The 21344-nt window shown below is 49.7% G+C and overlaps 2 protein-coding genes across 8 annotated transcripts in view; one reads left to right on the top strand and one right to left on the bottom strand.

The window, feature by feature from the left end:
- Nucleotides 1–3460: 3460 nt before the first annotated feature.
- On the top strand, nucleotides 3461–18570 carry RMND5B (required for meiotic nuclear division 5 homolog B). 7 transcript variants are annotated; one of them, XM_019655518.1, is made up of 10 exons: nucleotides 3463–4008; nucleotides 9175–9325; nucleotides 13469–13614; nucleotides 13743–13883; nucleotides 15048–15148; nucleotides 15349–15515; nucleotides 16313–16478; nucleotides 17620–17722; nucleotides 17813–17963; nucleotides 18054–18139. In XM_019655518.1, the coding sequence occupies exons 2-10, from the start codon at nucleotides 9187–9189 to the stop codon at nucleotides 18056–18058; spliced, it is 1119 nt and encodes a 372-aa protein (XP_019511063.1). In that variant the 5' UTR covers nucleotides 3463–4008; nucleotides 9175–9186; the 3' UTR covers nucleotides 18059–18139. The 7 variants fall into 7 exon arrangements, with proteins under 7 accessions (XP_019511062.1, XP_019511063.1, XP_019511059.1 ...); XM_019655514.1 differs by having other exon boundaries at nucleotides 3466–4008; nucleotides 9179–9325; nucleotides 17813–17967; nucleotides 18054–18218; XM_019655516.1 differs by having other exon boundaries at nucleotides 3466–4000; nucleotides 17813–17967; nucleotides 18054–18218.
- A 1126-nt stretch (nucleotides 18571–19696) lies between these two features.
- The window catches only part of NHP2 (NHP2 ribonucleoprotein), a 4010-nt gene continuing 2362 nt past the window's right edge, over nucleotides 19697–21344 (bottom strand). The window contains exons 3-4 of the mRNA XM_019655536.1: nucleotides 20706–20811; nucleotides 19697–20075 (exon numbers count right to left, since the gene is read on the bottom strand). Coding sequence (XP_019511081.1) covers nucleotides 19950–20075; nucleotides 20706–20811 — 232 coding nt within the window. The 3' untranslated portion in view covers nucleotides 19697–19949. The remainder of the gene's footprint in view (nucleotides 20076–20705; nucleotides 20812–21344) is intronic.

The raw sequence follows: 21344 nt of genomic DNA on the forward strand, positions 1-21344 counted from the left end.
TTTAACAAGTGTCGTGAGTAATTTTTTTTCTTTAATAAGGATAAGCTTCTCTGAGGATGGGAAGTTGGGGGGATTTCCTCAGGAGCAGCATGGAATGAGGGCATCCAGGATAGGCCTGGACTTGGACACAGGGAAGTGTGGGGCAGGTCTGGGGGAGGGTCCTGTCTGGAAGCAGGTGAGAAGAGGCAAGAGGGATCCCCAGCAACATGGTAAGCTGACAGGGGAGGATTTCACTTCCTGTGGCTGTGGGTGGGTCCCTCAGGGGGCCAAGGGAAAGGGCCAGAACCAGGACTAACTTTATCTGTGTGTGGCCTGTGCAGTCATGCAGGGCCCCATGCTCAGAAGGGCCCGACACTTGGTGGAATGCTCTGATGTCGCCATCTTGAATTTCTTAATGATGTTTGAACAAGTGGCCTCGAATTTTCATTTTGCTCTGTGACCTGCAAATGATGTAGCTGCCCCTGGCCTAACCAAAGCTTTGCAAGGAGGGACAGGAACAGGAAGAAGAAACAGGAGACACCTGGAGGGTGGAAGAGACAAGGCCTGAGCAGGCGAATTGAGCTCCATGGGCTGAGCCCTGATGCTCCCAGGTTTTTCAGAGGGCAGGGAGTGGCTGCATCACCTGTCGCTGCCCCCACCCACCAACCCTTAGAGGAGAGTCCGTCTTTTCCTAGCCTGGTCTTCCAGGACTTGCTCTGAGGGAAGAGCGGCTGTATTTTCAGGAGGGCACTCCAGGGCTTGTCATCTCTGTCAAGAAAGTTTTTTTTTAAGATTTATCTAGTGTGTTCTTTATGGACCCATTACCCTAACCCCATTTTAAGGTATAATTTACATGCAGGAAACTTCACCCTCTTTAGGGTTCAGTTTTTAGAGCTTTGACAAATGCAGAGAGTTGTATAAACAACCTTACAATCAAGATATAGTTCCATCATCTCCCAAAATTCCCTGATGTGCCTGTGTAATCAGCCCTCCTCCACCCCCCAGGCAACCAGTGATCTGCTTTCTCAGTTACCTTGTTTCTTTTTATTTTTTCCCCCTTTTGTGAACCTTGTTTAAAATCGCAACATGTATTAGGACATAGTACAAAGTAGCGAGTAAAACAATGACATTGATGTAAACATAAAACTACACTTTAATGGAAAGAATGAAGAGCCAGAAATAGATTCTTACTTTTTTTTGTTGTTTTGTAGAGGGCAGTGTCACTGGCCCTCATATGTGGGATCCGAACCGGGGCCCTCTGGCATCCCAAGCCAGTTCTTAACCATCGCGCCACTCGGCCGGCCCTAGAAATAGATTCTGTAGAAAATTCTAATATGATTACGAGGGGTTTCAAAACAAGAGCGTATGGAAGGACTGCTTAATGAGCGGTGCCTCCATAACTGGACAAACGTGGGAAAAAATAAGTCATACATTGCACCACCAGCTGCAAAATAAAATAAACACATACCGAAGAGTTAAATTTAAAAAATCAGATCCTAGGGCCAACCGAGTGGCGCATCGGTTGAGTTGGCTTGGGATGCCAGCTCTGAGCAGCAGGGCCCTGGTTTGGATCCCACATGAGGGCTAGTGACGCTGCTCCCTCTACAGCTAAGATGGTGAACAACAACCTGGGGCTGGGCTGCCTTGAGTCCCAGAGGCAGTGTAGGCTGCAGACCCTGCTGCAGTGGGCTGCCGTGAACTACCATGAGTGGCTGGCAGCCGGCATGAGCTGCTGTGAGCCACCATGAACTGCCGACCAATGGCCGGCGAGCGACTTCCTTACATGGGAAGAGCGCAATGATAATACCAATATGGACCAGGGAAGCGACATCCTCCACAACTAGACTGAAGAACAAAAGGACAACAACTTGTCTGTTCCCCTCCCCCAATTCCCCAATAAAATCTTTAAAAAATAAACAAAATAAATAAAATAAAAATCAGATCCTGGGGAACTAGCAAAAGGTTAAACAGACTATCATTTGATTTAGTGGAGAACAGCTAAGCTTTTCTGCTCTGAAGCATCCCCTCCTCCCAACAAAATCAGCTATGTACAATAGTAAAACTTGGTGCACACTGGAAAGTGACACAACTGCAAAGAGAGCCACGTACTGGGGAAAACAATGACAAAGGTGAAAGTGCCCAACACAAAGGTGTCGGCCTGGCATTCAAGGTTCTTGCAGAAGGCTTTGCTCACACCCAGTATGTCTGGAGGAGAGGTCAGGGCTCCCCCAGAGAAAGTGGGGAAGGATGGGGCGTTCGGGAGGCCTGTGAGGTCCTGTTGGCTCAGAGGCTGCAGCTCAGCCAGGTGCCCCAGGCAAGGCTCACTCAACTCTCCACCCTCCCACCTCACCCCGCCACCCCTGCTGCTGTGCCACCCCTGCTGCTGTGCGTGGGCCAGGACCACCCAGACTCCTGGTGCACAGACAGGCCTCTCCAGATGCATCATGCCCGGTGTGCTCCTGCCGAGTTCAGGACTGCCCCCTTCCCTGCGTGTTGCATAAGGTTTTGGAGCCACTGGAGGATATTGGGTACCTCAGAGTATTTCTGAGCAACTAAGGTGTTCCAAGCCTTCGGTGTTGGGGATACAGCAGTGCTGAGTACAGAGTCCTGGTCCCAATGGTGCTTTTATCCTTAAGGGGGCGTGGTCAGAGGACAGAATAAACAAATAACACACAAGATAATTTCAAGCCAAATGCTATTAAAAAAAACAACCCAACAACTGGGCTGTGCAAGTGCTATACAGAAAACAAAACAAGACTGTGCAAGGGTGTTTGGGGGGTGGGGCAGAGGCGTGGAGGGTTGAAGGGGAGGATGCCTGGGAATGCGGTTGGCCCAGAAAGGGAGCAGGAAGTCAGGGAAACGGAGCCGGGCCTTTTCTCTTGGGTTGTTTCCAGTTCAAGTCCTTAAGCCTATGGAGGGAAGCGGGGCTTCTCTGCCTCTCCCTCCAAAGCAAGGGGACCCGGGAGGAGCGTGAATTCAGACCTGGCCTAGGTTTGGGGTCACTCTCCTTTTTCCTAACCCTCACCCTCCCTCTTTAGGGCAGTTGTGCAACTGCCCTATGCCCTCCAAGGAGGGCGACCCATGAGGGCGGCAAGGGGCTGGCCCGCGCGCTCCCCGTAGTCTAATCCTCCTGTTGAATGCCCCGGAGGTAGATTATGTATGGATTTAGGGGTAGGAAAGAAAAAAGACTTTTCTTTTAAACATCATTTGATGTTTCAAAGAGAGCATCAAGAAGCCATCGTGGGAGAGCCTAACATGCGTTGTGCCATTTGGTAATCTTCACTTTGAATAAGGGTAGAGTGCGGGGAACGGGGTTGGCACAGTTATTTCTGATTTAGGGCTTCTGAGCACGGAGCCGGCCGCTAGGACAGAAGCTTGCGGGGCGGGTAGAGGTTCCTGGCCGGCCCGCCCCACGCACCGGCACAGTCTGCGGGTCAGCCCGATTCTTTCCCGCAGACGGGGAGACTCGCAGCGCGGCCCGACGCCTCGGCGCCGGGGAAGTCCCGGCGTGGATCCTGACTGCCGCCAAGTGCAGCTTCCCGCCGCCGCCCGGCTTCTGCGGGCGGCTCCATTCTGGGCGCGCGGGAGAGGGAAGGCGGCCAGGAGAAAGCCGCGGGTTCGCGGGCGACCACCCCTTCGCGAAACCTCGAGTGGGCGAGTCCGAACGCGCGGAGCAACATCCGCGACTTCCGGTTCCTATGACAGCGGCGCCGGAAGCCAGGGCAGCCCTGCGGGGCCAGGTGGAAACCACGGACATCCGGGCCGGGAGGTGCGGGGCGCCCCGGGGTGGCGGAGAGGGGCGGTGGGCTGCAGCTCGGTCGGGCTCCCAGGCCTCGGGCCTTCCCCGATGTCTCCTGACTAAGCCTCCGCACCAGTCTGCCCTCGGACGGGTTTTCTCCGCAGTCGGGGAGCTGGCAGCTGGGAGTCCCACAGACTCAATAGGACCTTCGAGGAGTCGTCTCTGCCCGGGGGTCGCCGGAACTCAGACGTCCCATCATAGTGCGACCCGGCCGGGTCGGAGGTAACCCGGTGAGGACAAGAGGGGCCGGGGGTGGGGGGGGGCAGGCAGGGCATTCGAGCAGGGTCTTTTGAAGGACGAGTAGGAGTTTAACAGTCATTGCGTTAATGCAGGTGAAACTCCCAGTAGGGGCTGCACTCCAGGGAAAATGGTGGCTTCTCCCCAGTTTTGGTTAATGACGAAAGAAAGATTGAAACTTCAAATAGAGATGTGCAGTGAAGAAAATGAACACCAGTTATGAGAGAGTAACAATAGAGTAACTGGTGTGGGTTGGGGCAGAGGGGTCAGCGTGAGATACTGTGGTCTAGGAGAGCTTCTCTGAAGAGATGAAGTTTGTGTTGAGACCCTAATAAGGAGCCAACCATAGGAAGATTGGGGGAAGAGTGTTCCAGAAAGAAGGACCAGGCAGTGCAAAGGCCATGAGGCAGAAATAAAGTGGATGTAGTCAAGGAACAGAAAGAAGGCTAATGTGATTGGAGTATGGTGAGTGAGGGACAGAGTGGTAGGAGATGAGGTTGGACAGGTGGTTTGGAGTCGACTCATATGGAACCTTGGAGGCCATAAAAAGGAGGCTGGATCTTATTCTAATTACACTGGGAATCTATCGGATTGTAAGCAGAGGAGTGGTGTGTATGGTAGAGAATGCGTAGAGGTCGGGGTGGGGGTGCGGTGGGGAGGGTACAAAAGTATAAGTTGGGTCCATGGAGGCTGTCCAATTCTGTGTCAGGCCTTTGTCAGGGGACTTTTCCGTGATTTACATAAACTTTCCTTTTCCCCCTTTGCCCCAGAAGGGGTTCTCCTATTTTAGGATGAGGAATACGGGACAAAACTCCCCGGAGCCGGAGGTGGGGGTGGGGGGGTTTAGTATTTTACTTATGTCTCTTCCTGCCCACTCCCGCAGGTTTGAGCTCAGGCTCCCTAGCCCAAGGGTTAGGAAATGGATGCACCATGTAATCAACAAATGCTCCCTGAGCACCCACTGTGTACCAAGCCCTGGGCTGGGCACTGAGGGGAGAGGATGAGAGAGATGGACTCCAGGTTTGAGCAACTAGCTCACAGTCTAAAGGGTGAACAGACAGTTACTGTGCCACAGTGCTGAGGTCTCAGATGTGTGTGATATGGGCGTCCTCCATAGAGAAGGAAGCAGGAGATTTCACTGAGGGCTTTGTGGGGAGCTGATCTTGTGTTCTATGCAGACAAGTGCAGAGGGCACTCTGAACATAGGACCAGCTTGTACAAAGGAAGCGAATGCACAATGACAGAGGGCTTGCATGTCAAGCCATGGAATTATCAAGTAAAGGGGTGACAGGATCTGATGTGTAGCTTTGGAGGGAGCACGCTAGTACATGTGAGACCCTGGGGAGGAGGGCTTGGGACAATGGACATGAAATTCCATTGGATTAATTTGTCAAAGACAAACACAAACTCATCCATCCTTGTGCCTGATGAAGATGACCTACTGTGATTCAGGTGGAGTGGCTCACCTTGGATGGGATGAGATACTTGCAAGCAGTTCTGTTTTCCTACCTCATTTATTTTATTTTTAATATTTTCTTGAGTTTTCTCAGTTCATTGTATATTTAATTGGTCTGTGCAGGGCCCTTTTCTCCTTTGTATTTATTTACATATTTCCTTTTATCCCCATTCCTCCCTTCTCCCTCCACGGTAGGAAACCACTCTGATGTGTTTGGTGTCTATCCTTTTATTTGCACGTGTCATTGGTTTATATGCATATATTTTAAATTTACATCAATATATTCTGCCTAGAGTTCATTTCTTATTTCCCCTTTAGTACCACGATTTGGGATCTTATTGGTGTTGCCGTGGGTATATCTGGAATGTGGTTTCTAGATGCATCCCCCACATTTTACTTCCTTGGTTTATCAGTTCCCCTCGCGATGAGACCCCTACACAATCTCCCACTCCATCACAGCACACAGCGCCAGGATGAAAAGCCTTACACCCATCTTCTTCCTTAGCTTTTTGATAGAATTTCAAGATGCTGACTTGGGCTTCCCTTTGGTAATCCTGGTATCAGTTGGTGTCTGACTGTTTGACCTTGGTGAGGTCCTGACCTTTCTTGAGCTGTGTTTATTTTTGGTGAATTGTGATTCTGGTTCCCAGACACTCTTGGCAAACAATCTTTTGTGTTGCCATCTTTTTGATCATCTCATAGGCTCTGTGGTTAATTTTCCTGCTTCCTGTCATCATCGTTGCTGTGTGCTCATTCCAATCACACATACTGGCTGCTTCCTTTTCCTGGTGAGACTGTGGCCTGGTAAGCGGGTCCAGAGTGCAGTGATGCAGCATACCTCAGAGAAGGCTCTGGAACTGGACTGCCCGGCTTCAGTTTCCAGGTCCTCCACTTCCCAGCTGCGTGACCTTGGGCAACTTATTTCATCTCTGTGTGTCTCATTTTCTCATCTGTAAAGTGAGTCTAATAATTGTACCTACCTCATAGTGTTTTTGTAAGAATTAATTAGTTAATACATGCAAAGTCATTAAAACAGTGTCTGGCACATAATAAGCCCCTATGAGATGTTAACTATTAATAGCAATAATAATTATTTTAATATTATTTCAGATAGGAGTCCCTTTAGGTTTGCTCATCATGACTCATATCCAGTAATAGGGTACCAGTACACCTCGTTTATTGTGCTTCACTTTGTTGCACTTCCAGATGTTGCATTTTCATCAACATTGAGGCAAAACCTTCCACCAGCAAAAAGATTACAACTCCCTGAAGGCTTAGAGGATGGTTAGCATTTTTTAGCAATAAACTTTTTTTAAAAAAAGATTTTATTGGGGAATTGAGGTAGGGGAACAGTGTTGGGGAATTGGGGAAGGGGACCAGCTAAGTTGTTGTTCTTCAATCTTCGTTGTGGAGGGCGCCAGTCACCATCTGGCTTCCCGTCGGCAGCTCGTGGCCTCTAAGCTCAAGGTGCTGTGTTGAATCTTAGTTGCGGGTGGGTATAGCTACCATCCCATGTGGGAGTCGAACCAGCAGCTTTATTGTTAAGAGCGCACGCTCTATCCACTGAGCCATCCAGGCGGCAGCTCAGCTCAAGGTGCCAAGTTCAGTCTTAGTTGCGGTGGGCATAGCCCACCATCTAATAGGCAATCTTGTTATTACACCAGCTGAGCCATCCTGCCACCTATTGGCAGCTCACCAGCAGCTCAGCTCGGGCGCAGCATCACTGGCCCATGTGGGAATCAAATTGGCAGCCCTGTTGCTCAGAGCTCACGCTCTTAAGCCAACTCTTAACCAGCTGAGCCACTCAGCTGACTCAATAAAGTATTTTTTAATTAAGGTGTGTGCATTGTTTTTTAGACATACATAATGCTATTGCATACTTAACAGACTATGGTATAGCGTAAACATAACTTATATGCACCGGGAAACCAAAAAATTCATGTGACTCGCTTTATTGCAATATTCAACTTTACTGTGGTGGTCTGGAACAAACCCACAATATCTCCGAGGTCTGCCAGCTGAGGGGGCACATCTTCTGGACACCATGATTACAAACTCTAGTGTGATAGCATTAGCACATCACAAGGCTTTGGGTGCCATTTTCCTGTCACTCATCCCCTTGCTGGGCCGAGATGATGAGGCCAGGACTGATGATGCTGGTGGAAGTGGGCTGAGTCTGGTGAAACTGGAGAATCCTAATGGTCACCTTGGGTTCTTCTTGTGATGTTACTCGGTAGCTTCTTTGAGAGAATGGACAACTTGCCAGGTTTGAACTTTGAGGGCCCTCTCATTTCTAGTCCCATGGTTGGGAAGATAGGGAGGGAACTCTGTCACCAACAATTTGAGGATTGTCCATGTGTTCAGTGTCAAAGGCTGCTCTGAAATGGAGGGGAGCAGTGGCTCAGAGTGGAAGGGATGTAAGAAGGGGGCACAGTGGTAGGAAAGATGGGATGAGAAAAGTCAGCTTTCTTTCAATGGTATGATGAGGAGGGAAGGTTGGATTACGAGAGATGCTCTAGTCGGCGGGGAGGCAGCCCTCAAACAGATGATCAAACTGAAATAGGGGGGGTGAATGGGGTCCTTCTCAAGTGAGTGCCACATGACACGTGCCTGAAGCTCTCCTGCTGTGGGTTGAATAAAAAAACATCATGGATCATCTGAGTCACATCAGATGCCAGGCAGGTGCAAGGCCTCCCGACCTCCCAAACTTGCCTGATGACAGTGTAGACACAAAGTGACAGTTTTGTGTCATCAAACATGATGTGTTTGATGGGACAGAGCTTCTGTTTGGGGAGATGACAAAGTTCTAGGGATGGATAGTGGCGATGGTTACACAAAATTGTGAATGTACTCAGTGACACTTAAAAATGGTTAAGAGAGTAAATTTTATGTATATTTACCACAATTTAAAAAATCATACTTAAAAAAAAAACTGAAATAGGAGGGGCCACGTGAAATGGAGGGAGCCAGGTAGGGGCAGGAGAGACGGCTGGCTGCCCGAGGAGGTGACCTCTGAGCTGCCTTGGGAAGGATGAGCCAGCTTCTCAAGTGGTTTGGAGGTGACGGGTAATGGAGGACACCCTGGGGAGAGGATGAACCAGGGCCCAGAGCTTTGAAAGAGTAAGGGTTCCAGCTGCCCTCCTTAAGCGAGCAGCTGGGGAGATTGAGGCTGGGATAGTGGGCAAGGCCCATGGGGACAACGTGGTTGGCACTTGTTCCTTAGGCTTTTTGCAAATACCAGCCTCTCAAGGACTGCCTTCATGGCTTCTATCACTATAGTACATGGAAAGCCGAGTCCACTAACTGAAGAGAAGGTGGCCACACTGAATATATGAAAATGCATGAAATATGAAAACAGGCAGTATATGTATGGATTCCTAGTTAGTATTTCATGGTGAGGGCTTTGTGAGGCCTGCCCTCTCTTCTGATTAGAAAGAGATGAACGAGGATTGTAGAATGAAAAAAATGGAAAACCGAGTAATTTTCTTACCATGATTCAAAAATCCCTGTCTTCCTACCTGCTTACACCCTCCACTAGGCACCCCGGCTGGGGTGATATAGCTGTAGACAGATATGTGAAACTGGGAATTTCTGAGCACTGATAGATGATATAGGTGTGATGAGGAGGGTCTGGGAGCTCTCTCCACCACGTTCCCCTGGCCCAGGTGGCGCCTGACACACTGGACCCTCCTCCTGCCCCCAGACAGAGGCCGCCATGGAGCAGTGTGCAAGCGTGGAGAGAGAGGTGGACAAGGTCCTACAGAAGTTCCTGACCTATGGGCAGCACTGTGAGCAGAGCCTGGAGGAGCTGCTGCACCATGTGGGCCAACTGCGGGCCGAGCTGGCCAGTGCAGGTGGGTGTCCCCCCACGAGAACCCCGCTCCTGCGTCCCTTTGGGCCTAGGAGACCCCGAGGCTGCTTGTTGACAGCGCAGTTTTTCCTGTTCTATCATTCCTTATGTATTTATTAGCATTCACCTATAAGGAGGAAGCTCTCCCTTATTTACTTATTATCAATTTACACTCATAGATTCTTATTTTATTCAATGGGTTATAATCCATTACTGTTGTTATATATTTCAGTGCTCAAATTGTCTTAGATTTGACCAGAGGTAACTCCTGGTTCTTATGTCCTTTTATTTTATTTATTTTTAATGAGAAAGTTGTTGATAAGAATTTCATACATAGTTTCTCATTCCTTTTTTTTTAAAATTAAGCTGTGATTCACATTAAAAACACCTTCTTAAAGTGTACAGTTCAGTGGTTCTTAGTGTATTTACAGAGTTTTACAATCATAACCACGATTTAATTTCAGAATTTTTATCACTCCAGAAAGAAACGGTCATTGCATTCCTCCCTCTTCTCCAGCCGCTTGCAACAATTAATCTACTTTTTCTCTGTGGATTTACCTCCGGACACTCATATAAACAGAATTGTACAGTATGTGGCGTTTGAATTCTTTTACGTAGCATGATGTTTTCAGGGTTCATCCTTGTCATAGCCTTAATCAATACTTCATTCTCTTTTCTGTGTTGGGTCATGTGGTAACTCTCTTTAACTTTTTGAGGCACTGGCAAACTTTTCCAAAAGTAGCTGCAACATTTTACATGCCCACCAGCAATGTAGGAGGGTTCCAGTTTCCGTATCCTCACTTGTCTGTTTGGTTCTAGCCATCCTAATGGGTATGACGTGATAACTTATTGGGGTTTTGCTTTTCATTTTTCTCCAATGACTAATGACATTAAGCATCTTCTCATGGGCTTGTGGGCCATTTGTATATCTTTGTTGGAGAAATGTCTATTTAAATATTTTACCCATTCTTTTAATTTATATTTTATTTTATTTTTTTTAGCTGAGCCATCCTGCAGCTCAGCAGCAGCTCAGCTCGGGCATCCAACTGGCAACCCTGTTGCTCAGAGCTCGCACTCTAGAGTGAGCTCTTAACCAACTGAGCCACTTGGCCGGCCTTTCTTTTTCTTTTTTCTTTTTTTTTAAAGATTTTTATTGGGGAATTGTGGAAGGGGAACAGACAAGTTGCTGTCATTTGGTTCTTCAGTCTAGTTGTGGAGGACGTTGCTTCACTGGCCCACGTTGGCACCATCATTGCGCTCTTCCCAGGCGAGGCAGATCAATCATTGGCTTCTGGATGGTCAGCCGGCCTTTTACCCATTTTTTAAATTGAGTTATTTGTTTTTTTACTGTTGAGTTGTAAGAGTTCTTTGTATATTCTGGATATAGACCCTTCCTAGATATAGATTTGTTAATATATTCTTTTTTTTTCTTTTAACTTTATTGGGGAACAATGTGTTTTTTCCAGGACTCACCAGCTCCAAGTCAAGTTGTTGTCCTTCAATCTTAACTGTGGAGGGTGCAGCTCAGCTTCAAGTCCAGTTGCTGTTTTCAGTCTAGTTGCAGGAGTGCAGCCCACCATCCCATGCAGCAGTTGAACTGGCAACCTTGTTGTTAAGAGCATGTGCTCTAATCAACTGAGCCATCCAGCCGCTCAGTGGCAGCTCAGCTTGTCATTGTCTTCAATGTAGTTGCAGAGGGTGCAGCTCACTGGCCCATGTGGGAATTGAACCAGCAACCCTATTGCTCGGAGCACATGCTCTAACCAACTGAGCCACCCAGCCAGCCCTGTTAATAATATTCTTTTCACTTTCTTGGTAATGTCCTCTGAAGCACAAATGTTGTTAATATTGATGAAGTCCTATTTATTTTATTTTTTTTTTTTAAGATTTTTATTGGGGAGTTGGGGGAGGGAAAAGCGTTGGGGAATTGGGGAAGGGGAACAGACAAGTTGCTGTCCTTTTGTTCTTCAGTCTAGTTGTGGAGGACGTCACTTCACTGGCCCATGTTTTTGTTATTATTGCGCTCTTCCCAGGCGAGGCAGTTACTCGCTGGTCAATGGACGGCCACTCACGGCAGCTCATGAAAGATCATGCCAGCTGTCGGCCAGCCCCACTGCAGCCTACGCTGTCGTCAGTGACTCACGGCAGCCCAGCTCCAGGTCGAGCTGTTGTTCACCATCTTAGCTGTGGAGGGCACAGCGTCACTGGCCCTCATGTGGGATTGGAACCGGGGCCCTGCTGCTCAGAGCTGGCATTCCAAGCCAACTCCTAACCAATGTGCCACTCGGCCAGTCCTTCTTTGATTTCTTATGCTTTTGTTGTCATGTTTAAGAAACCATTGCCTAATCTGTGGCCATGAAGATTTACACCTCTGTTTTGTCTAAGAGTTTTGTAGTTTGGGCTCTTATACTTGGTCTTTGATCCATTTCGAGTTAATTTTTAGCACTTCCTTATTTTCTGGCACAATAAGATATTCGCTGGAATCAGTAATTTCTGCAAGTAGCCATGGTGGGAAATGGGAAATGGCATTTGGAAACCATCATCTGGGTTGTTAATGGAGTGTTGTTGTTTTTAGGCTCGCTTTCTTTCTTTTTCTTCTTTCTTTTCTTTTCTTTTCTTTTCTTTTCTTTCCTTCCTTCCTTCCTTCCTTCCTTCCTTCCTTCCTTCCTTCCTTCCTTCCTTCCTTCTTTCCTCCCTCCCTCCCTGCCCCTCCCTCCATTCCTTCCTTCCTTTTCTATATATCACAATATCACAGACCATGCATTTACACTGATACCTCCAATTCCAATCCAGTATCACTGGGTTCTTCCTAGACTTCCCCCATTCATAGCTGTATCGCTCTTCTCCAGCAGTGACGAGCTTGACTCCCAACATCATCAGTACATTTCTCATCTCAATTTCTGCAATACATAGAAAGTATTTTCAGAATTGCTATACCTAGTACTCCTGAGAAAAATCTATGAAGTAGAGTTTGTTTCCTTTTTATTATTTTTTTAAAGAATGCAGGGATGTGGAAAAGACTTAAAGGTCAAAAAGGCTTACAGTGAAAAGTCTCCCTTTCCCCGCTGATACCCATTTCCTGTGTGTCTCTTCCCAGAAGTCACCCCTGTCCCCAGTTTCTCAGGTGCCCTTCCAGGCAGCATCTGTGCACACATAGGTGTCATGTATAAGTGTCTATTTCTCCTTTTTTTCATATACGGGGAGCACAAAGCACATACTTCCTTGCACCTTGCTTTCTCCCTACACAGTCTGTCACGGAGAGTCTTCTGTATCAGTACATAGAGCTCTGCCTCATTCTCGTACCATTATATGATTGTGCCATGCTGTAATAAAAACCCAGGGTTCCTCGCTTTTGGTGACATCTGTTAACCTTGTGGAAGAAACGGTTTTCTCTTGCTGGGCTGAACCTCATTCACACTGTGCTTTTGGTTAAAAGGTGGCTATGGCTGCAGTGTTTATCAGGAGATTGTGTCTCCTCGGATGGGGATTTGTCGGGGCTCACACTTGTCAGTGGGGTCCTTGGGCAGTGGAGGTTGGGGGATTCCAGGTTAAAGGCTTTGGTTTCCCTAGAGTATTGCTTTGTCCTAAAAGGGGATCTGGCCAGGGAATGTGCAGTGTGGCTCTCTGTCATGGAGGTGAGACAGAAGAATGTGAGAAATGAGTGGCAAGCTGGGGTTTGGGAGGGCAGTGCTAATGCTGGGAGTGGAGTGCGATTCTGCCCCGTTTCCCTAGGGTAAGTGGGTGGCCCAGCCATCAACTCCGGTTTGTATTTGTCAGGACTCATTCACTTACACGTGACAGAAACCCAGCCCAGAGTAGCTTAAACAAACAAAGGAGGAAGGCTGGATTTCTGGACCTAGGTAACTGACATGTTCAGGTCTAGCTGTATTCAGGTGCCCATGTGATCCCTCTGTCTACATTGGCTTCGTTCTCAGAGCGCTGCCTGGAGGTGGTCACGTATTCCTGTTCTGGCAGCTCCAGTCCACATTTTGCTTAACAATGTGGCAGAATGTATCTCTCTCCCAGGGCTCTGTTCCCTCCAGAGTCCAGGGCCACCTCCCTGGCCTCCCAGCGGCATTTAGGATAGAGGAAGCAGGGACAACGTCTGCTCCTGGGGTTCTGGCTCACTGCCAGTGTTTCTCTGCAGCCCTGCAGGGGACCCCTCTCTCAGCCACCCTCTCCCTGGTGATGTCCCAGTGCTGCCGGAAGATCAAAGACACCGTGCAGAAACTGGCTTCGGACCACAAAGACATTCACAGCAGTGTTTCCCGAGTGGGCAAAGCCATTGACAGGGTGAGCTTGTGGGCGCCCAGACTGGGGGTGGGGCTGCCTGGAGTTGGTGTGGACTAGGGCTCATCAGGAAAGCAGGAGTGTGGAGTGCGTGTGCCGAGTCACAGGGCCCTGTCTCTTGCCCTTGTCAGAACTTTGACTCTGAGATTTGCGGTGTAGTCTCCGATGCGGTGTGGGACTCACGGGAGAAACAGCAGCAGATCCTGCAGACGGCCATCGTGGAGCACCTGTACCAGCAGGGCATGCTCGGTGTGGCCGAGGAGCTGTGCCAGGTAATGGCCCCAGAGGGAGGTGCTGGGACCTGCCTGCTCTGCTTTTTGCTTAATAGTTTTTCTTACGTTCAAGTCCTGTTGTTCTTGAGCTGAATTTATTTTAGAAAGGAAACCAGCCCCCCGCCATAAGTAGAAGGTAGCCTACAAATATACGAGGTCTGACAATTAAGTTTGCGAACCTGTTCAACCTTTTTTGATATCAGAGGGATAATTCATTATGAATTTGTACCAACTAGACAAACAGCCAAGTTTACTGTTTAGAAGTGCTGAAAATGCTGTGTGAAAAAGTTAGACGACCTGAACTTTTCTCAAACAATTCATGGCTCTTGCATCACAACAATGCACCAGCTCACACGGCACGTCTGTGAGGGAGTTTTTAGCCAGTAAACAAATAACTGTATTGGAACACCCTCCCCACTCACCTGATCTTGCCCCCAATGAATTCTTTACCCATTGATAAAGGAGATATTGAAAGGAAGACATTTTGATGGCATTCAGGACATCAAGGGTAATACGATTACAGCTCTGATGGCCATTCCAGAAAAAGAGTTCCAAAATTGCTTTGAAGGGTGGACTAGGACATGACTTTGGTGCATAGCTTCCCAAGGGGAGTACTTTGAAGGTGACCATAATGATATTCAGCAATGAGGTATGTGGCACTTTTTCTAGGATGAGTTTGTGAACTTAATTGTCAGACCTACACGGTGACAAGTGAAGTCATTAATTTCTAGCTAAGGTTGTTTGTCAACCAGGGTTCTGAGTCGAGGCCTGAGTCGAGTCTGAGTTTTAACCTTCTTAAAAGGAGGTTAGTAAAATGACAGGGTAGCACTGTTAGGTGTTAAAGACACACTGGCAGTAAAAGTAAAGGATCCTTAAAGTAATAAAGAGGATGGAAGAAGAATAAATTTTCACCATGCTGCTCAACACAGGCCCTGGGGACTGTCTCCAGGACCCGGGTGAGGTTGTGGTCTGCCCTGTGGGAGGCCAGCATGTGGTAGTCAGCCTCCCCGAACGGAAATGAGAATGTGGGGCCAGGCGGCTGGCTGGCAGGAGACCATGGCCCCTCACACAGACCCTGGCTCTCTCTCCAGCCTGTCTGGCAGATGACGTTAGAGAGTTTTGGAAACACTGTTCTCCAGTAGTGGGGTCATGCTCTCCTCACAGGAATCAACGCTGAATGTGGACTTGGATTTCAAGCAGCCTTTCCTGGAGTTAAATCGAATCTTGGAAGCTCTGCACAAACAAGACCTGGGGCCAGCTTTGGAGTAAGTTGGCCCTGGTATGGGCCAGCAGGGGACAGAGCTTGTCTGTGGTCTTCATCTCATCCAGAGTGCCTGACGTGTCTCCAGCCCTGTCTGTCTTGTGGCCTCACATAGGCTCCTGGAGCCTACCTCTTAGTCCCGGCTCCACCAGGCCCCTTCTCTTGCCCCACCACCTCCACATTCACTGGCCCCTTTCTTCCCAGGTGGGCTGTCTCCCACAGGCAGCGCCTGCTGGAGCTCAACAGCTCCCTGGAGTTCAAGCTGCACCAACTGTACTTCATCCGCCTCCTGGCGGGTGGCCCCGAGAAGCAGCTGGAGGCCCTCAGCTATGCCCGGCACTTCCAGCCCTTTGCTGTGCTGCACCAGCGGGGTAAGTGGCCGGGGTGCCAGGGTGGGCGCTGCTGGGCTCTGGCAGATAGCAGCATGCTCCTGGGATGCTGCCCTCTGGCCTGAGACCTCTGACCCCTCCCTTGTCTCCAAGGTGAACGCCAAACTCGAGGTGCTTCCTTCTCTGCCTGTGCCACACTCTTCTAGCTTTATCTCAGACCACCTGTGGTCCACGGCACCGCTGCTGTGCCTTGGCACTGGCCCCCTCGCCTAGAACCCCACTTGTCCCCTTCAGACTCACGCAGCACCCTCTGCAGCTTCCTTCCCGAGCCCTCACACCTGGATTTTCAAACCTCAGTCTCCCCATTAGTAACCACCCTACTGCTAAGTAACTTTTTCCTTTAGCTGCCCTCATATTTATTACTTCACAGTTTATTGATAAATAAATATGAAAACCAGGCAGTGTTATTAAATTTTAGCTAGCTACCTCCTGAAAGCTTTTTAAAAAGGGAGATTAGCTAATGTTGGAGAACAGACGTGAGTGCCAACCTGAGACTCATTCCTTGATGCAGTTGGAAGGATAGGAAGAGAACTGGGACCCACCTCCCTGACACACGTGGTGGTGCCTGTCCTCATCCCACATACGCAGCCCCATTGGATTTTAGGGAAAACCAGTTTGCCTGAGAGTCTTTCAGGCCCTGCTTGGTCAGGTTAGGTGCCTGGGAGCCTCGGGGCTCAGCCTGCTCTCCATCCTGCCATCCTGGGGCTGGACGCCGAGCTCGGGGGAAAGGCTGCCTCCTGGGCCCCTGCGCCCCTCAGCTGTGCCCTGTTGCCTTGTAGAGATTCAGGTGATGATGGGGAGTCTGGTGTACCTGCGCTTGGGATTGGAGAAGTCGCCCTACTGCCACCTCCTGGACAGCAGCCACTGGGCCGAGATCCGGGAGACCTTCACCCGTGATGCTTGTTCCCTGCTGGGGCTTTCTGTGGAGTCTCCCCTCAGCGTCAGGTACAGCTAGCCCTGCGGGGCAGCACGAAGGGGATGGTTTCAAGGGAACCAGTTGGCCGAGGCCCTGCCATATGCCAGGCATGTGCTCAGTGCCTTCACAGACCTAAGCTGGCTCAGTCATTTCCCCAGATAGGAATGACCTGTTTCCACAGTTGGACAAACCAAGATTAGGAAGAGTTGTGGCCCGAGGTCACCACGAGGTTAGTGGCAGGGGCAAGATTCCTGTACTGTGAGGTCCCTGTCTCGCCTGCACTTCACCACTGGACTCTCACCAGACCCTCCACAGCCGGCCTCCTCTCAGCCTCACCTTTCAAACGCTGCTTCCCCTCGGGAAGACCTGAGTGGCTGAGTTACATGTATCGCGAGCTTTCACTCAGAGGCTTCTGCACAGTGAGACCCTTCTCATGACTCCACAGTGACCCAGGAGTTAGAGGTACTATTATCCTCTCTTCGCAGATGAGGAAACAGGTTCCAGGCATGATGAACTTGCCTAGGGCCTCAGGGATAAAAGGCATGTGGATGTGACCCCAGGGCCGCATGCTGCACAACAGTGGGTCGTGTCCCAGTGCATTTTACTTAGACTGATTGTGAGTGTCATGCTCCGCCCAGTGTGGTAGACTCATTGCAGGACAGTATTTCCCAGCAGGACCACCGTCTGCACCAAGACAGGACAGCTGCCCTGGGTATTGTAGGTATTTAGTACAAGGCTCCAGCCAGTCAGCTCACTGAGATCTGAACCTGCTCCCCATTTCTAAGTGCCCAGTTGATAACCAGTTATAGAAGTGCATTATGACAGCAGAGTGGGGCTGACATGCAGGCCGGGGCCCTTTCCAACTGATCACTGACCCCATCACACCAGGGACTTTTCAGTGGTTTGGATGAGCAGATACCTGCCCCTGGATCTTCCTTTTGTCTTTCTCATAGGTTCTCAAGTTTTGGGGGTGCATTAGAGTTGGACACATGTAACTACCTATGTGGCACTTTATGAGCCACCTTTATGACAGATTTTCAAGGACCCATTTGACCATGTGCCACTTTAGAATCGCATCCCGAGTCCCATGCCTGTGACAGTGTCTTGTCCATTGGTCTGTCTGCCGGGCTCTTGGTCTGGCCACTCCAGCCTCTGCTCCTTATTCTGCAGCTTTGCCTCAGGCTGTGTGGCGCTGCCCGTGCTGATGAACATCAAAGCTGTGATTGAGCAGAGGCAGTGCACAGGGGTCTGGAGTCACAAGGACGAGTTACCGGTAAGCCATGCAGGGAAGGTGTGGGCCGAAGGCGCTGGGGAGGACAGCCACAGTAGGAAGTGGGACTTACCCCTCGGCTGGCCTCCCCAGATTGAGATCGAACTAGGCATGAAGTGCTGGTACCACTCGGTGTTCGCCTGCCCCATCCTCCGCCAGCAGACCTCAGATTCCAACCCTCCCATCAAGCTCATCTGTGGCCATGTTATCTCCCGAGATGCACTCAACAAACTCATTAGTGGAGGAAAGTAAGCTCCCCGTGCTCTGCTCCTGCTTGGCGTGGCTCTCCTGCTGGCCAGCGCCTGACACGTTCTTGGTTTCCTTTCCTTTGCAGGCTGAAGTGTCCCTACTGTCCCATGGAGCAGAACCCAGCAGATGGGAAACGCCTCATATTCTGACTCCTGCCTGGAAGGAACTTTGTTTTCAAGGGGTTTTCACCCATGAGCCTTGCTGTCTCACAGGGGTGGTTGTCCTAGTGGATTGTGGTTCTTTACAGAGCAATTGGCTGAGTGCCACCACGGGCACGGGCCAAGGAGGTTGATGAACCAGCCTGCACCGGTCAACTGGCTCCTTGGCTGTAAGGGGAAGGAGACGCTGGCCTCTGTACTCCTGCTGTCTCCGTTTATATTTGTCACTGACTTGATAGCAGCTGATAGAGGAGCAGAGGACTTGGGCAGCAGCAGCAGATGTCTTTCATCCTTGCCCTCAGCCAGTTCTTACTGCCATGCAACGCTGTCCCCACGCCTCTGGTAGCCTCACAACTGTATGTGTCCATTGCCCACTGTAAATAGTCCAGGTTAGAATTGAATGCTGTTTTATAACTTTGAGCAAGTATATTCACAGGACTTCTTCCTTGCCTGCCTTTAGCTTCACTGACAATTACTACATGTCCACTGCACACAAGCACTGGGCATGGCTTGGTGGCTGCTGCTGGTGGGAGTATGGCAGTCAGTGCCTAGTCAGGAAGAACCTGCATCTCTGGTTGGGTGAAAAAGCTGGGAGATGTCAGTCTCTGGGCAAGGTGCTTTTATTTTTATTTATTTATTTATAGATTTTTACTGGGGAGTTGGGGAGGGGAACATTGTGTTTTTCTAGGACTTATCAGCTCCAAGTCAAGTTGTTGTTCTTCAGTCTTAGTTGTGGAGGGCGCAAGCTCAGCTCTAAGTCCAGTCACCGCCTTCAATCTAGTTGCGGGGTGCGCAGCCCACCATCCCATGCGAACTTTGTTGTTAAGAGCATGTGTTCTAACAAACTAAGCCACCTGGCTGGCCCTGGGCAAGATGCTTTTATACATACATACATACATAAAATCTCCTTTTCTGCATATTAGAAATCATTGCAGCAGGGCTTGGGAAGATGAGATGACTTGCACAACAGAGCTTACAGCTTGTAAAGGAGAGAGCTTGGGGTTTAAAGCAAATCTGACCCTGAGGTCCAGGCTCTAACCAGTTTATTCCAGGGTGCCTAAAGGCTGGCTGCTGTGTGTACTGAGTCCTGTGCTGGAGTACCAGTACTCCTGGAGAGCAGGAGGGTGCCTTTAGTTTAAAATGTTTGGAGGGACTGGGTTACCAGGGCTATTATGCCACGCAGGAAAGATGGCCTGGGGTTTTGTATTTAGCTTCATATTCCTATTTAAAGTGTCCTGTGGGGGTGGGTAAATTGCTTCCATAAGCTTTCCAGTGGCACTTAAGGTTCGTGGGGGAAGAGGAGTCGGGTGTCCCCATTGGGGCTGCAGGCTTCCATTCAGTGAGGTCTGGGCTCAGCTGCCTTATCCTGCAGCTCCCACCTACTCTGAAAGTAGGAGGTGAAAGCTCAGGGTGAGCACAAGGAGTCCGTTCTCAGCTTGAGTTTAACACCAGCCTGGTGGCTGGGCACTGGTACTAAACACTCTGTGAGAAAGGCTGCTTCACTCTTTCCTGCCCACCAACTCCTTGGCCCCACCAGCAGCTACTGCTTGAAAGAACACCCACAGACTCATCACATTTTAGTCTGAGCATTTACTTCCCCCACATCTCGTCCCTGGAGCTGAATGCCAAGGAACTCAGCAGGAAACAGTGCTATGGAGAAGATGATGGCTTTGTCTTCACGAAATAGCTGTTGGAGCTTCCTGGGAAAAACACGTGCTCAGGGGACTGGAGAGATGCTGAGTGGGCAGCAGGAAGGTAGCCAGCCGGCCCACCGCCAGACCAGCAGCTTCCAGAGCAGGTGCCCAGGTGGCCGCCCAAGTCCTTCACATGGACTGGGGCAGGGCATGCACCTCCTGCAGGCACTCCTCATAGGCCTCCTGGTACTCCTCGTGCGGCTTGACCATTATCACGCAGGTGGGGCGCTTAGAGCCTGCGGCTGCACCCAGGTCCTGCAAAGGAGAAAGGAGGGCTGTTTGCCAGGGAGTCACAGACTGATGACCCACCGGCCTAACTGGGCTCACAGACATGTGCTAGTCGGTCATCACTATATTTAAATACATTTCAAATTGGTTGCCATCATTTAAACTTAGCAAATTTTCAAGTGGTCCAGCAACACTGGGCCTAATTCCCACATGGCAGCTGTGAAAGGGCTCCAGCCCAGCAGGGTCTATATGCTCTCCAGGGTCCTGCCATCACCCAGTCCCTGTGCCCTAGACCTGGCTCTGAAAGGATAAGGACAGCTGCGGTCCCTAAAACACCCCCTCTGAGCACTGCACCCACCTGATAGGACCAGCACGGGCACAGCATCTTAGCTGATAAAGCATGTCCACATTTACCTTGTTTTCATTTTCACAGGCCGCAGAAGAGGGGATCCCCATTTTACAAGAAGGGAATGGAAGTGCAGAGAGGTAACTTACTTGCAGTCCCCCAGCTAGGAAGCAGCAGAGCCAAGAAGCTGTCGAGGCCCGTCTTAACTCCAGAGCTCATACTCTTTCCCACTGTGACCTGCTGCCACAGCCCTGATCCCAGCCCCTTCCTCCAGTGCTAAGATTGGGCTCATGGGCTTGTGTGCACCTTACCGTCTTTGAAGGGATATAGATGTAGGGCAAATTCCGGTCCTCACACATAACTGGGAGATGGCAGTATACCTCAACGGGCAACGTGTCTCCTGCCAAAATCATGATCCTGAAATGAGAGAAACACTCATTTCTAGCTGGCATTCCCTCTTCAGTCGAAAGTACCACCTCTGGACTGGGTCTTGGGGGGTACAGACAGGGATAAGATAGCCCCTTAGCCCCTGTCCTGAAGGAGCCCAGTTATTAATGTGGGTCAACCAACCTCTGAAAGTGTGTGCAAATCTGTGTGTGGTGACTGCATTCCTCTGGGTAGATGATCTCTATTTTTTTTTTATTTTGTTATTGTATGGCAGAGGATGAACAGGGAGAAGATCTAAGGTTAGAGCCACAGGAGAAAGGCACAATGTTGAATAAGATGTCACAGAACAGTCTCTCTGTCCCATTAAGTGAAAGCTGCCACTGGCACAGCCCCAGGGCAAGAATGCATTCAAGGGTTTTCTTTCAGCACCAGCTACCAAATCCTGGCCCCACTGCCTGGGGGAGGACCTGTGAAAGTGCTAGAAGAAAGCAACAGGAGGCCACACTTAAACGGAAAGCTGAATGATGAATGTCTGCCAGGGAGCCCTGGGCGGGGCAGACGGG

The sequence above is a fragment of the Hipposideros armiger genome, unplaced genomic scaffold (genome assembly GCF_001890085.2).
Source record: "Hipposideros armiger isolate ML-2016 unplaced genomic scaffold, ASM189008v1 scaffold_242, whole genome shotgun sequence".
NCBI lineage: Eukaryota > Metazoa > Chordata > Mammalia > Chiroptera > Hipposideridae > Hipposideros > Hipposideros armiger.